Source organism: Rhinatrema bivittatum, chromosome 6 (genome assembly GCF_901001135.1).
Source record: "Rhinatrema bivittatum chromosome 6, aRhiBiv1.1, whole genome shotgun sequence".
Lineage (NCBI taxonomy): Eukaryota > Metazoa > Chordata > Amphibia > Gymnophiona > Rhinatrematidae > Rhinatrema > Rhinatrema bivittatum.
The window spans coordinates 312,092,562-312,108,277 of NC_042620.1; the positions used below are offsets into that span (position 1 = coordinate 312,092,562).

The following is a 15,716-nucleotide window of genomic DNA, read 5'->3' on the forward strand; positions in this document are numbered from 1 at the left end:
CTGCTGTTGTAGCACTACCTGTTTGGATAATTAGTGCTTGGCAGTGGGACAGCAGGTTAGTTATAATATTACACATGTACTAGCATACAGCTGGATGCTTCAGCAGAGAACACAAATGGTTTGAAACACTGGTTGTGTTTGATAGTCCATCGCTGGCTATTCTTCCAAGTGAAGGTAGATTCTGGCTGACATAGATCCTAATTAAATATGAGGAGTTTGACTTTTGTCCTTAAAATTCAATCTGCCCCAGTCTAGTTGAGAAGGTAAAGCAATAATTCATACCAAGGAATTTTTGAGTGAGCACTTGTGTTGGGGTTTTGCTGGCTAAAGCAGATCTGGTCAGTGTTGCTCCTAGAAGTTATTTGACCCCGTGCATTTTTGGCAGAATCTTTGTCTCGGCAGGCAGTTTTTTGTGGGTTTTTTTTTTAATATAGAATAGAAACCTCCAAAAATCATAAACGCATAATAATTTGCCTGTGCGGTTGCTGAGGCTGGCGGACTGCATTTGTATTGAGTCATACATTCAGCAGTGTACAGTCCCCTTGATCATACCAAAGCCTAATGCAGAGACCTGGTGGTACTTCAATGAAGTAGAGGTTGGACGTGAGGGGACTGTTAGATACGAGGTTGAGCACAGCTGCTGAACTTTAGTATAAGCTGGGCATGGTTTTTATCAGTGGTCCTACAAAATTCAGATTCTAGAGCAGGAATTCCTAGATTTAGGGCTGTTTGAATGCATGTTAATTTGGTTTTAATAAACTTTTTGTTAGTGAGTATAGAATTTTGCTTGATCTTGTTTCAGCTCAAGGGTTTTTAAAATTTTGTCTGTTGCAAAAAAACTGCATTAAACTTAAATGAAGTGGTGTATAATCTATAATTAAACTTTTTCCCTTGTTTTCACAATTCTACTTCTCTTCCCTGCCCGTGTGCTCTGGTACGTTGTGCTACCTTCACTGGTTAAGGCAGGAGGAGAAACCTCTGTGACAGAGCATAAACGTTTGTGTTTTTTTGTGGTGGTGAACAGAGTAAGTACGGAGTGTGATAGTGGTCGGGGAGGGGTATCTAGGGATAGCTTTTGTGCTCTCTACATTCTTGGGCGGTTTGAGAGTACGGAGCAGAGACCAGGGTTGCTGCATGACGCCACTAGTTCACGTTGATGTATGTTTTTTTGTCTGAGACGTTTGCATGTGACTGGCTTCTCAAGGTCTCTGGACAGGATGATTAGAGAGATGTCCACCCAGGGATCAGCAGCATGGGAACTGACTTTTACCCATGTCTTATATGCTTTCCTAACAACTGCTATGTTCCTGTCCTACTTTCCTGAAGGCAGAGTGGCATCTTATACTGAAAGCTATGGGCACGTGGGGAGCATGCAAAGGGAGGAATAGGAGAGGAGATCGTAACAGTGGACAATCTTAAGGAGTCATTTTGCTTGTTTTATTGTAGGAAAACTGGTTTTAGATGTAGGAAGCGTCAGAAGGTGCCCTTTGATCCGACTGCAGTTTTGATTGTAATCTGCCTTGAGGCTATCTTAGGAAAAGGTGGAATATCAAACGTTTTGCACACAGTTCTGAACAATATTTATTTACAGACTTGTTTTATTATTGAAGCGCGTCCTGGGTGTGACAGTACAAGCCCTTTCATGCCTGCGGGGGAGCCACAGATGCCATCTCCCGTTGGGGTGCGGAAAGTTACTTTACCTCCCTGTGTCTTTCTCCTTTTCAGGATGAAGATCTGGCTCAGTGGCAGGCCCTGTTTGAGCAAATCCCCGAGCCCCTGACAGAAGTGGAGAAGAAGGAATGGATCAGCACCCTCTGTGCAGTGGCTCTGAGCTCCGATGCATTTTTTCCTTTCAGGGATAATGTCGATAGGGCGAAAAAGGTAAAAATACAGTGTGCTTCCCCGTCATCTCTTCAGCCTTTTTCTCAGAAGGGGTGGGAGAACAAGGACGTGGTTCTGGTGAAAGTCCACGAGTATACTTCAGTGATTGGACTATGATGTGCCTTGTGTACTTATTTAAAATTGCACAATGTGGCAATCAAAAATCAATTCTCACTGGCCAATCAAATTGCTTTTTGGTCGTATTAAACTGGTGCATTATTTTTAATCCATGGGCTGAGGTCTACCTTCATTAGACAGTCATGGTTAAGCACTCGAGTTTGAGACTACAGCTGGTACAAACTTGCCAGTCCAACCCAGTAATTGCATATCCATTCATGTTTATTCTCCAGTTTTTTTCTGTCCTTTATTTCCTGGCTACTCTAGCCTCCAAGTTCATTCCCCCTGTTATTTGTACCTGCGCTTCGGCCTTCTTGTTATATGGTTTTTGTTAAGTTAACCCCCAAGTTTGATGTAAACCGGCCTGATATGAAGCTTGTCATGAAGTTCGGTATAGAAAAATGTTAGATAAATAAATAAACAGTTGACCTTCCATAGTCCAGAATTACAACCAGTCTTCCCCAGATACTTATTTTTGTTTTTCTTGTTTATTTGGCTCAGTCTAATAAGCAAATGCTATACTGCAGAGCTCTTGGTACAAATGTAGAAGGCGGGCATTCTCTCCAGCTCCTTTCAGACCCAGCAGAAATTCTCCAGACGTTTTTAGTTCAGCAAGCCAGGCCTCCCCCCACCCAGAGAGTTTGTAAAATAAATGAAACCAGCTGAAAACTTCAGAAGAATGTAAAACATTGGCTGACATGCTTGGGGACTTGGCATCATAAGAGTTTTCTGAAGTAAACCCAGGAAGTTAGGCTGGCCTTATGCATTCCCATGAACAACTGCAAGAAATAAAATTTATTTGCATAGCTCTCTCTTTATATCTAAGAATAGAAGCCCTAGGTGTTTATTTTTCATTTAATTTTGGGTTGAGAGTACAAACAAATTACTGTTTTCTAGGCATTCAGACAGGTTGCTGAACAATCTGTGGGTTATGCACCTCTGCCAGCAGATGGAGACAGAGCAAAGCTGATGTTACAGTGTGTGTGTATATGTATATATGTATATGTGTGTATATATATGTATGTGTGTGTGTATAGAGAGAGAGAGTGGGTTGAGCAGCCTTTACGGCTAGGCCCCACTCTAAGGCTTTGCTTAGATGCCATGTAGTAGGGCATGGCGGTGTTTGCACGCTTTTCTATGCACAAGTCTGCCGCAAAACAATGTCTGATGTCTGTTCAAGCTTGCGCACCCGGGTGGGCGCTTAGGTGAGTGCCTACCTGGACCGCATATTTGCGCCTACATTTTGGGTATCCGTAGTGTGCGCTTATTGGACAGAGCTTGTTTTTGGGCACCCTGACCAGTCTCATTTGTGTGGGTGTGCAGCTGGGTGCACACTTGGCAGACGCTTTTAGGGGCGTGCTGCTAGCGGGCATTTATCCTCTGTGCCAGTAGCAAAGAAGCTTAAGTGCCTTACCCTTTGTGCGGCTTGGATATCACAGCCTAGCATCCTCTCTAACTTGCTTGGAGGCTCAGGGAGAATTGTCTCTGATTTTGCTAAGCCCGACCCTTCCCAGCATGATGAGGGAATGGACTGGAGGGGGAACTGCCAAGGTTTTGCCTGATTTTGGGGCTCCCTTAACTGGCTCTTCAACAGGGGAAGGCAACTCAGTGGGTGCAGGACAGACGCCCTCTGGTTTTGGTATGGATCTTTCCGCCTTTTTCTTGGGTGGACGTTTTGCATGGGCTGTATTCCTTTCTTCAGGTTCAGTTGGCAGCCCCAGCCAAACCTAAATGTTCAGGATTGCGGGTTGTGGACCCCTGCATTCCTGGTGCTACAGGTAAACATCTGAGTACATCTGTACCTGCTATGGGACACACTGATAGGGCCCTAGATGGCACGCATGATGAAGGCGATCCTTACTCCCTGGGGTATGGGGAAGTTGGAGCTGAATAGAGCAATGTTGCGTTTCTTTCATAGAGATGAGTTGCTGGCTCTGATCTCCCAGACATTGGAGATGCTGGGGGTGCTGGCTGCTGATTCCATGTCTGAGACAAAGCAAAATCCCATTTTAATTTCTTTGTGTAAAACATCATGTTTCTTCCCCATTATGGATGCAATTCAAGAATTGATTGATCTTGAATGGGGCACCCCAGAAGCTAATTTTAAAGGGGGAAGAGCCTTGGACGCGCTGTATCCCCTGGATCTGGCAGTGAGAGCAGTTGTGCGCCATCACCAAGCGGAAGATTAGGTAAAAGGGGGAACAGGATAGAATTGAGGCTATCCTTAAGCAGGCCTTTTGAGGCAATGGCAGTGAATCTGCAGATAGCTTCTTTGCTGCTCCCTGGTGGCTCGCACTTGCTTGCTTCTCTCTCGGGAAGTTGACAAATCTGGTTTGCATTCCAGGGCAGTGATGGAACCAGCAGCTTCCTTTTTGGCAGATGTGGGCTGCGACCTGGTCTGCACTTCTGCCAGAGAGGTGGCTTTGGTGACAGCGGCCAGGCATCAGCTATGGCTGAGGAATTGGTTGGCCGATTACAATTTTAAAGTCTAATCTTATGAAATTGCCTGTTAAAGGATCACTCTGGTTTGAGAGTGAGTTGGGATAAAATGCCCAATAAGTGGAATGAGTCCCAGGTTCCTCGGTTACCAGAGGATAAAAAGCAGGCTCGTTCAGTATGAGAGGTGGTGTTAGGGGTTTCAAAGGCTTTCGACCCTACAGAGGAGCCAGATTATCAGAGGGCTTGACCTTTGGGTAGGTCTCAGTCCTTTCATCCTAGGCAGCCCAGAGGGCTCAAGCGGCTGTGCCCCTGAACTCCCTCAGTGAAGGTGTGCTGACCTGCTCCCAGGAACAGGAGATAGACGGTTGCCTTTTTTTATCTGAGGTGGGTCGAAATCATGTCAGACCAGTGGTTCTGGAGGTGATAAGAGACTGCTCTGCTCTGGAGTTTCTCAACGTTCCTCAGGACATTTTCATGGTGTCTCTCTCTGCAGCTCTCCACAGAAGAGACAGGCAGTGGGGAGTGTATGTTGTTCAAGGCTCCTCAGTCTGCAGGCCATGATACCAAAGCCCATAATCACACACAAATATAGGCCGGTATGCCATTTATTTCGTTGTACCCATCCTGGATCTCAAGGGAGTCGTCAATCATTTGCAAGTGACTCGTTTCTGCATGGAAACCTTGTGCTCAGTGATAATGGCAGTACAGTCAGGGGAGTTTTTTATGTTTCTGGATTTTTCAGAGGTGTACCTGCATATTCCCATCTGGCTAGAGCATCAATGGTTTCTGCGTTTTGGGACGACATTATCAGTTTTGTGCGCTACCCTTCGGTTTGGCCAGTGCACCCAGAACCTTCTCAAAGGTCATGATGGTGGTAGCGGCAGTATTGAGAGAGGATGGCATTCTGGTCCACCTGTACTTAGATGATTGGCTAATTTGGGTCAAAAGTATGAAAGTCTTCAGGACTTGTACAAGGTGATCTCCTTGCTACAGGAACTAGGTTGGGTGGTGAACTTGGCCAAGAGCAATCTACTGCCATCCCAGACACTGGAGTATCTCAGTTTTCGTTTCAACCCGAAGCAAGGCAGGGTATTCCTACCGGCGAACCACATTCAGAAACTGATGATGCATGTGTGATTGACAGAAACAATACACCTGACAGTATGGTCTTACCCACAGGCGTTCGCATTGATGACAACCACCTTAGAGGTAGTTTCATGGACAAGGGTGCATATGCATCCTCTTCAGTGCACACTGCTTACACGTTGGAGTCCACAGTGTCAGGATTATTCTACACGGCTTCACTTGCTGGTGGAGATCATCATCCAACTGCCATGATGGTTGCAAGTGGATCATCTAAGGAAGGGTGGTCCCCTACAAACACCAGACTGGCTAGTACTCACGATGAATACAAGCCTCGGGGGTGGGGGGGGGGCTCACTGTCAGGAGTTGACAATGCAGGGGTACTAGAGTATAGAAGAGTCTCTCTGGAGCATCATTCGGCTGGAAGCCTGTACCATTCGGTTGGCATGCTTGTGATTCGTTGTCCTCTTGCAGGATCAAGCAATCCAAGTAATGTCAGACAATGCGATGACAGTGACTTACATCAATTACCAGCAAGAGTCGCAGGAAATAGCCCAACTCATGGAATGGGCGGAAGTGTATCTTCAGGAGATCTCAGCCTCACACATTACAGGAAAAGACAATGTAAGAGCAGACTTTCTCAGCAGATAGTCTTGATCCAGGAGTATAGAAGTTGTCAAATGAAGTGTTCCAGCTCATAGTGGGGCCACTGGGGCCTCCTGTTTCTAGACTTGCTTGCAACATCAAACAATGCAAAGGTTCCTCGCTTCTTCAGACGCAGGAGAGATCTGAAGTCCTTGGGCATTGATGACCTTGTGCAGGAGTAGCTGGAAGGCAAGCTTCTATATGCCTTTCCCCCTTGGCCCATGTTGGGAAGAATGATTCGGAGGATCGTGATACACACAGGGATGGTGTTTGTGGTGGCATCGGATTGGCCCAGGAGGCCATGGTATACAGATCTGCGAAGGTTCCTGGTGGACTCCCTTCTCAGACTACTGGTCCACAGGGATCTGCTGTGGCAGGGGCCTATTCTTCACAAAGATCCAACTCTGTTTTGTTGTATGGTATGGCCCTTGAGAGGGCTCGGTTGCTGAAGTATGAATACTGCACTGCTGAGATTTCCACCTTGCTTCGAGCGTGAAAGTTCTCCACTTCCTTAGCCTATGTTTGTGTTTGTCGAGTGTTTGAGGCTTGGTGTGGGGAAGGAGGGGTTCATCTAGTTTGGTTAAAATCCTGTTCATTTTGGGTTTTTTTGGGTTTTTTTTTTTTACATGATAGGTTGATTAAGGGCCAAACCCTTAATTCCTTGAAGGTACAGGTGGTGGCTCCTGCCTCTTTCAGAGGTGAGGTGAATGGTGAACACTTGTCAGCTCATCTGGATGTGGCCCAATTCTTAAAAAGGGTGCAGCATCTTCGTCCTCCCCTGCAGTTGCAGATGCCCTTATGGAGTCTTAATCTGGTTCTGGATTTTCTTGTTGGCCCCATCTTTCGACCACTGCATAGCCTTGAGTTTACTTACTTTGAAAACAGTTTCTTGTGGCAATTTGTTCTGTGGTAGAGTTTCCCAACTGCAGGCCTTATCTTGCCAGGATCCATTTCTGCGAGTGACTCCGGGGGCAGTACAGAAGTGAACTGTTCCATCCTTTTTGCCCAAGACAATCTCTGATTTCAAATGGAAATCCATCAATTTCTCTGCTAACACTGGACAGGGAGAGAGATGTGGATGAATATCGCCTGTTATGGACCTTGCATATCATGAGGTATTTGGAGGTTTCTAAACCTTTCAGAAAGACGGACTGGCTGTTTATACTCCACGGTGGGAATAAACAGGGTGAGCCGGTGTTGCAGACTACGATTGCCCGCTGGATTAAGGAGATTATCACAACCATCTATGTGGATGCTGAGCAGCCATTGCCTAGTTAGGTTAGGGCTCAGGCAGTGTCATGGGCAGAGATTAGATTGTTGTCTCATGTTGTGATTTGCCAAGCTGTGACGTGGTCCTCCTTACACACCTTTTCCAGGCATTACCGCCAGGACGTGCAGGCCGGAAGGACGCAGCCTTTGCGTGTGCAGTGTTTATCGGACCTTGGGCAGCCTCCAGCCTTGTTAGAGAGTAGCTTTGGTGCATCCCACTGGTTGCGGATTAACCTGTCTGAATGCTAAGAGAGGAGAAATTAATACTTACCTGATAATTTCCTTTTCTTTAATGAAGACAGGTTAATCCGCCTTCCCACCCTTGGCTGCTGGATGGTGGTGCTATTGTCCTCTTGTGTGGCTGTGTTTCTGGGGATTACTGGTAAGTGTCACATCCAGCCCCTGGATTAGTGATATTGCACTCTGTTGAGTTGTGTTTTCCTATTAACTGAGTGCTTGAATAGTTGTCTAATAGTTATGTTCATGTATTGTTTAGTTGTCCAGTTGGCTTTTGCAGAGAATACTGGTGGGCTGATGTCAGCACAAGGGTTTATAAACCATGTGAGCTTTGCTCCATCTCCATCTGTTGGTAGAGGTGCATAACCCACTGGTTGTGGATTAACCCGACTTCATTAAAGGAAAAGAAATTATCAGGTAAGTAGTTATGATCAACTGTGGTCAGCTTTTCCACAACCCTGAACTGGACACTTGAGGATTGGGGTGATAGGAGTCAGATGGTGCCCCTCACCTCCCTCATTTGCATATATGTGCTCCCACTGCCCCTGAACCATACTGAGGGTCCTCCAATTTTTGTTATGCTTTCTCCCTTACAAATGTCCATATTCTCTTATGCACACATTCTTTCTCTCTCCTACTCATTCACACTCCTATTCTCTCATTCTCTCCCCCTCTCTCTCCCCCTCTGTCTCAAGATTAGTGAATAAAGGAACAGAACTGTAGCAGGCCAGCAGCAGAGGTTGAGTTGTGAGAGGAGGAAAAGATAGAAAATGTATGCACATAGGGTAGGCAAGGCAGGTGACTCTCCTCTTTTCTGCAACTGCATTAGTGCACCAAGGCAAACAGAAGTCAACTGATTAGTGTTACACTAATAAGGCCACCTGCTTCCACTGCTGATTGTATTGAGCGAGCCCAGTAGCCAAACTAGGTCTTATTGACCAGATTTTACTGTACAGCAAGCTGTAAAACCAGGCTGTCCAGTTCAAAACCAGTCAGTTGGTCACTCTAGTCACGTCCAGTGCTCAGTGCATGCTCTCCCTGTCTCTCTTAGCCTGAGGAGAAGATGGAGGCTGTAAAGACTCCAGGGAGGAGGCTCAGGGAGAACAATGGGAGGTGCTCTGGTCAGTTTGTGCTGCACAAGGTGGGGCCCAGTTTATATAATGCTGCTCTTCCTGATTATCCTTACCAGACCAGTCCAGATGCATGGGTCTTTCTGCCCTGCCAGCAGATGATGACAGAATGAAAGCTTTGCTGAAATCATCCTTAAAAAGATCTGTGGCACCTGCAGCCTCTCAGTAATCTTTTTTTTTCTCCAGCATATGGTAGAGGTGTCAAGCCTGCAGTTGGTGGGTTTGATGGATGCACTCTGAGGGGTAGCATGTTAGGGTATTTTGTTCCTGCCTCACACTTTGAGAAACAGGGCAAGCAGGTGAGGGTTGGTCATTCTTTCCTCTGACTGAATCCTGGTACCGGAGAGGGTTTGAAAACCAGTGGTGCTCATTTCCTCATAGTCTCCTCCTTCCTTCTTGTGCCCTAGTCCCTGGGACCTCTGGTTGAAGACTTCATCAGGGAAGTATCTGAGTTTTCTATTTTGGGTCTGTTCCTAGCTCCAGTTTTCCTTTATGGCCTGCGCCTTTTAAAATAGGACAGCAGGAAGCAGCACTTAGAGTGGTCAGTGTGAACCTTCTTTGGGGTGCTTGGGAGAAGTCTTTCATAGGCCTGGGCACTCCACTAGGTAGGGAGGTAAGATACACCATTCTTGAACACACTCAGCAGGGTGACGGCAGCAGCTCAGCTCACAGTGGGAGGCCTTGTGAGCTGCATAGCTTGGACAAAATGGTGGCTACTCCGGAATGCAGGAAAAAATGTCTTGCATGTGGAATCTGTCATCGTAGTGTGTCTGGTGCTGGGCTGTGCCAGGCTTGTACTGAGGGGGAGTGAGGTTGCTCTAGTGAGTTCCCAATTGCTGGTAAGAGGAGTTGTAGGCTGAACTTTGCAGCAGTAGCATTGGGTGAGGAGCAGGTGCAGACCTATGCTAGCTCCTCTATGCAGGCTACTCAGAGCATAGTTCCGGACATTGCAGGGGCTCTGGGAATCCTCTGGTGCTGTCCATAGTAGAGCAGGTCCTTTGGCAAGTGGAAAGGTCTGGGGGAAAGTTGGCAGTTCGGGGGAGAAGGGGCTTCCTCTCCCAAGGAGCCATTTTCCCCAGAATTTGTTGTTAAATGTACCAGGCAGGCTTAATGAAGTGGAGTGCTCATGGAAAGAAAGCTGGGCCCACAGGCATGCTCTCCGCTCCTCCTCCGGCAATGTTGTTCCAATCTAAGAGGGCTAGAAAAGAGGTTTAATCAGACTGGGATACTGGATTGGCAAGTTTAGGGGCTGTGGCCCGAAGAGGAGGCTGATCTGGATGGCTCCCCTCTGGAGGAGGGGGAGCATTATAGGGGCAAAGGAGAATGATCCCTGGTAAGTTCCACTGTTCAACAGGGAGGAACTGCTGACTTTAATCACTCAGACACTGGTGGAGATGGGCATTAAAGAGCAGCAAGCAGAACTTTCACGAGAAGATGAAGGAGCTAGATGTTTGAGTCGACCATGTTCATTCTAAAGCATATGGGGAAAGACTTAAGGATTTAAACATGTATTACCTAGAGGAAAGGTGAGAGAGGGTAGATATGATAGACATTTAAATATCTCAAAGCTTTCCATGCAGAGGAAGCTAGCCTCTTTCAGTTGAAAAGAAGCTCTAGAACAAGAGGTCATGGGATGAGGATGAAAGGGGGTGGATTCAGGAGTAATTTTAGGAAATTTCTTTTTCAGAGAGGATAGTGGATGTATGGAACAGCCTCCAAGTGGAGATGGTGGAGACAAAAATAGTTTCTGAATTTGAGAAAATATGGGATAAATACAGAGGATCTTTGAGGAAATGATGGTAATTGTAAAAGCTACATAAATTGGATGGATGGACTGACTAGATGGGCCATATGGTCTTATTCTACTGTAATGTTTCTATTATTGTGAGTGATGCAAGTCTCGGTGGTTGGGGCGCCCCTTTCCAGGGGTGGACAGCTCAGGGTCTCTAGAATCTGATGGAGAAGTCTCAAGAATGGCTACAGGGATTTCTGCTTTATGTATTCCCACCTTGGCCATTCATAGGTGAGGTGATTCAAAGGATTTGGAGGCAACCCCCCCCCCCCCCCACACACACACACACACACGGTCGAAGACTCTTCAGGAGCTTGGGTTGGTGACCCTGCTTGCTCCAGGTTTGTAGTGCCAAGGGTGATAGCCGGTGATCCGGTTCCCTCCCCTGCCCCAGCGAGGATACGGGATTACCCTTGCCCTCCTAGCCGGTACTGTTTAAAAAAAAAGAGTAGGTGCAAGCCACGCGGGGCTCTGTGCAGTGGCTTGAGCTGCGGTGGTGGGGCAGAGTTTGGAGGAGATTCCCAGCTTCCGTGGCTGCTGGAGGTAGTCGGCATGCCGCATGGTGTGCATTGTGAGGCCTGCTCAGAGCCGACTTTCCGGCTCTTCCGCTCAGGCCTCTGAGGTGTCTCCCCAGCAGGGAGGGCTCTTCTGGCGCAGCGGCAGCAATGGTGTTCAAGCTCTGGACAAGCCGCAAGACTGCTGGCAGGGAGAGCGAGGCCCACCCGTTCCTGCTGAGCTGGGGAACGGTGGCCATTTTTTATTCCTTTTCAACTGCCACGGGGGAAGCAGGGGATCTTCCTCCTGCGCTCTTGCCAGCGGATTTGAGCTCAGGTGGTCCCCTGGGCCCATTTGATTACCTCCCAAACGATGGCCCTGGTCCCCCGGAAGGGGGGGGGGGGGATTTCTCAGAGGATTTTGTGCTCCTTATACACCAGGCTTTTTTGGCCGGCCAGATCCCCCAGATGGTTGGAGCCACAGAGGTCTATCCGGGTGTGGAAGGTCAGGGGCTCCTTGGAAGTTCATGCTCCGGTGGAGCACGATCACATGGGTGTCTTGGAGGATGACCCTTCCTCGGCTCCTCCTCTTTCCTCAGGAGCCAGACCTGGATGAGGTGAAGAAGGCAGTACCCTTGGATGGCGATGATACTAAAGTCATTCATCTTTTTCAAAAGGACAAACTTAATCCTCTCATCCCGCATGTCCTGGTGGAGCTGGGAATTGCGGGATGAGAGGATCCTACCCAGGACACGGTGGGCCTGGTTTTGGCGGGGCTGCAAGGTCCGGCGAAGACCTTTCCCTTTCCTGCTTTGGTTCAGCAACTGATGGTCCGGGAGTGGGATATTCCAGAAGTGGACTACAGGTAGGGAAAGCGATGGACAAAGCTCTACCCGTTGCCGGAGGAGACTCTGGAGCTGTTAAAGGTAACTAAGGTGGATGCTTCGGTATCAGCTGTCACCAAGAGAACAACCATTCCGGTGGCCAAGGCGGCAGCCCTCAAGGACCTCCAGGATTATAAGCTTGAGGTTCTCCTTAAGCGCATTTTTTAAGTCTCTGTTTGGTATTTGGGCAGTCTGCAGTAGCTTGACACTTCAGGCGAGTCTGCGATGAGTACAGTAGCTTCTGAGTTCCAGAGATCTTCCCCCACAGGAGGCGGCACAGTCAGAGGGCTTGGAGGTGGCAGCCGCCTATGGTGCGGTTGCCCTGTATGATCTCCTGTGAACCTCCTACAGGACTATGGTGCCTGCCATTTCCGCTCTGAGGCTTTTGTGGTTGCACAATTGGGTGGCGGATGTTTCCTCCAAGGTCCAGCTCATTGCGCTTCCCTTCAAAGGAACATTCCTCTTTGGTGAGGACTTGGAACAATTGATCAAGTCTCTGGGGGTTAACAAGGTTCATAGGCTGCTGGAAGACAAACCTAAGGGGCTCAGACCTTTTCAGCTGATCTGCTCTCTGTTTCGGGTACAAAGGCAATTCCATCAGAATAGACCACCTGGGATGGACCAAAGGCAAACCTCGGGGAGGTCTCAATCTTGGTCTCAGTCCTTTCATGGCCGACAAGCAGGTCGAGATGCAACTGGCCAGGGAGTCCTCGTGGCCAAATCCTCTCAATGAGATGCGGCCGACCCATTCCTCCATCCCGGTTATAGGCAGACTGTTGTCCCTCTTTTACAAGGAATGGTCAAGATAACGTCAGACCAGCGGTTATGCTTTAGAATTTGCTCGGCCTCTCCGGGACCTCTTTGTAAACTCCCCATGCGGCTCGCTGGTGAAGAGGGGAATAATCAAACAGACCATCCACAAGCTGGAATGCCTGGGGGCCATAGTTCCTGTTCCCCAGGAGGAGTGGGGCACGGGACATTCCATTTATTTCATGGTGCCGAAAAAGGAGGGTTCCTGCCGTCCACTACTGGATCCGAAGAAGGTAAACAGGTCCCTCAAAGTCTCACATTTTCGGATGGAGACCCTCCGCTCAGTCATTGCAGCTGTGCACAGAGGGATCTGATGGAGGCATATCTGCACATAGACATCCACAGGGTTCACTGGAGATTTCTTTGGTTCATGGCCCTCTGCTTGCATTTCCAGTTCTGCACCCTTCCTTTCAGCCTGGCGACGGCTCAGTGCACTTTCACCAAAGTGATGGTGGTGGTAGAGGCAGCCCTTTGCAGAGAAGGGATTCTGGTCCACCTGTACCTAGACGACTGGCTCATTCAGGCGAAAGAGGCCCTCTGCAAGCAGGCGGCGGATACAGTCCAGCGACCTCTGCAGTCCCTCGGTTGGGTTGTGAATCAGTCAAAGAGTCATCTTCATCCTGCTCAAGTCCTGAATTTCTTAGGGGTGTGGTTTGATACCAGTGTGGGCAAGGTCTTCCTGCTGGAAGAGAGAACCATCAAGCTGCAGACACAAGTTCGGCTCCTAGCAGCGTCGTTGCCCAGAGTCTGGGATTATTTACATGTCCTTGGCTCCATGATATCCACACTGGAGTTGGTTCCGTGGGCCTTTGCTCATATGAGGCCCTTGCAGAGAGCATTGCTGTCCTATTGGGATCCAATGTCTGAGGAGTTTCACGTCCCCTTGCCTCTCACAGAATCCACCAGGTCAAGTCTTGGCTGGTGGCTTATTCAGGACCACCTGAGGCGCGGGATGGATCTTGAAATGCCTCAGTGAGTGGTAGTGACTATGGATGACAGCCTCTCCGGTTGGGGGTCAGTGTGCCAGTCACAGTTGGTCCAGGGTTGATGGTCGCAGGAGGAAGCATTGTGGTCCAATTGCCTGGAAATGAGAGCAGTGCGGTTAGCTTTGCAGAGTTTTCTTCTGCTCTTGCTCATCCAGGCAATGCGAGTCCTGTCTGACAATGAGACAACAGTGGCCTACATCAACCATCAAGGGGTGACAAGAGTCATCCATTGGCCTTGGAAGCGGAGCAGCTGATGGCCTGGGCGGAACAGCATTTGGCCTTGCTGGCAGCCTCGCACATAGCAGGGATTGACACCGTGCAGGTGGATTTTCTGAGCCATCAGAGGTTGGACCCGGGAGAGTGGGAGCTCTCTGATGAAGCAATGAGCCTCATCTCTCGCAGATGGGGTCCTCCCCATCTGGACTTGATGGCGACTCAAGGGAATGTCAAGGCTTCGCGTTTCTTCAGTTGCAGGAGAGGACACAGAGCAGAAGGAGATGATGCCTTGGTGCTCCCATGGCCGACCAACATACTGCTTTGTGTTTCCTCCATGGTCTCTAATAGGCAAGATTCTCAGAAGGATAGAAATTCATCTTGGAAAGTTAATCTTGGTGACTCCAGAGTGACCCTGGTTTGCAAACCTAGTCAATCTAGCAGTGGACGGACACCTGCGCCTGAATCCTCTTCAGAACATTGTGTCAAGGCCCTATATTTTTTCGACAGGGCGGATCGCTTTTGTCTTGCGGCCTGGCTTTTGAGAGGCAGCAGTTGAGGAAGAAAGGCTATCCTGAGGATGTCATTACAACCCTGCTTTGAGCAAGGAAGACCTCTACTTCTTTAACTGACGTCCGGGTTTGGAAGGTTTTAAAATCTTGGTGGTGTGAGCCGGGAGTCCTCGGTGGCCCAGATCTTGGCTTTCTTGCAGAAAGGTCTCTCCAAGGGATTGTCTTAATTCCCTTCAGGTGCTGGTGGCGGCCTTAGAGGCAAAGTTCAGGGTGCAGCTCATCTGAATGTGGTCAGTTTTCTCTGCGGGTGAAGCATTTAAATCCCCCAGTCCGGCCTGTATGTCCATCCATTGAGTCTGAATTTGGTGCTCAAGGTGTTGTGTGAGGTCCCTTTCAAACCCCTTAAGTCCTTCAAAGAGGCCTTCTTAACTCTGAAGACTGTGTTTTTGGTGGCCATTTGTTCTGCTAGACAAGTGTCTGAGTTGCAAGCCCTTTCTTGCTGAGAACCTTTCCTACACTTTTAGGATTCTGAGGTCTCTCTCCGAACAGTTCCCTCCTTTCTGTCAAAGGTTGTTTCAGCTTTCCATCTGAATCACAGTGGAGCCTCCCAGCTTTTACTGATGCTGACTTGGAGTCACCTCATGCACGAGAGTTGCAGCGTCTAGATGTCAAGAGGGTTCTTTTGCATTATCTGGAGGTCACCAACTCCTTTCGTCTCTCAGATCATCTGTTTGTCTTGTGGAGCGGACCTAAGAAGGGCCAGAAAGCATCCAAATCATCTATAGCCCACTGGTTGAAAGAGACCATTGCTTCTGCATACATATGTCTTGGGCGGCCTGTCACAGAGGGTTTGAAAGCGCATTCGACTAGGTCGCAAACTGTTTCCTGGGCAGGAAGTCATTTGGTTTCGCCGCAGGAGATTTGCAGGGCGGCTACCTAGAAGTCACTGCATACCTTTTCCAGACATTACCGTTTGGACGTCAACAGCTTCCATGGCAGCATCGTCCAAGTGGGACTGTCTAAGTCCTACCCTAGTTAAGGGAGCTTGGGTACATCCCAGCAGTCTGGACCGATCTGAGTACGTACAGGGAAAGGAAAATTAGTTCTTACCTGATAATTTTCGTTCCTATAGTACCACGAATCAGTCCAGATGCCCGCCCATAGGGGTGTTCAGAAATAGGAGAGAGTCTGCTTGAGCTGTCACCACAGTCTTTTCTTCTGGTT

The 15,716-nt window shown here is 48.4% G+C and overlaps 1 protein-coding gene across 1 annotated transcript in view; it reads left to right on the top strand.

Annotated features, from left to right (window-relative positions):
* Window positions 1-15,716, top strand: part of LOC115094435 (bifunctional purine biosynthesis protein PURH-like) — a 113,179-nt gene that overhangs the window by 94,330 nt on the left and 3,133 nt on the right. The window contains exon 15 of the mRNA XM_029607488.1: window positions 1,726-1,881. Within this exon, the coding sequence (XP_029463348.1) occupies window positions 1,726-1,881 (156 nt within the window). The remainder of the gene's footprint in view (window positions 1-1,725; window positions 1,882-15,716) is intronic.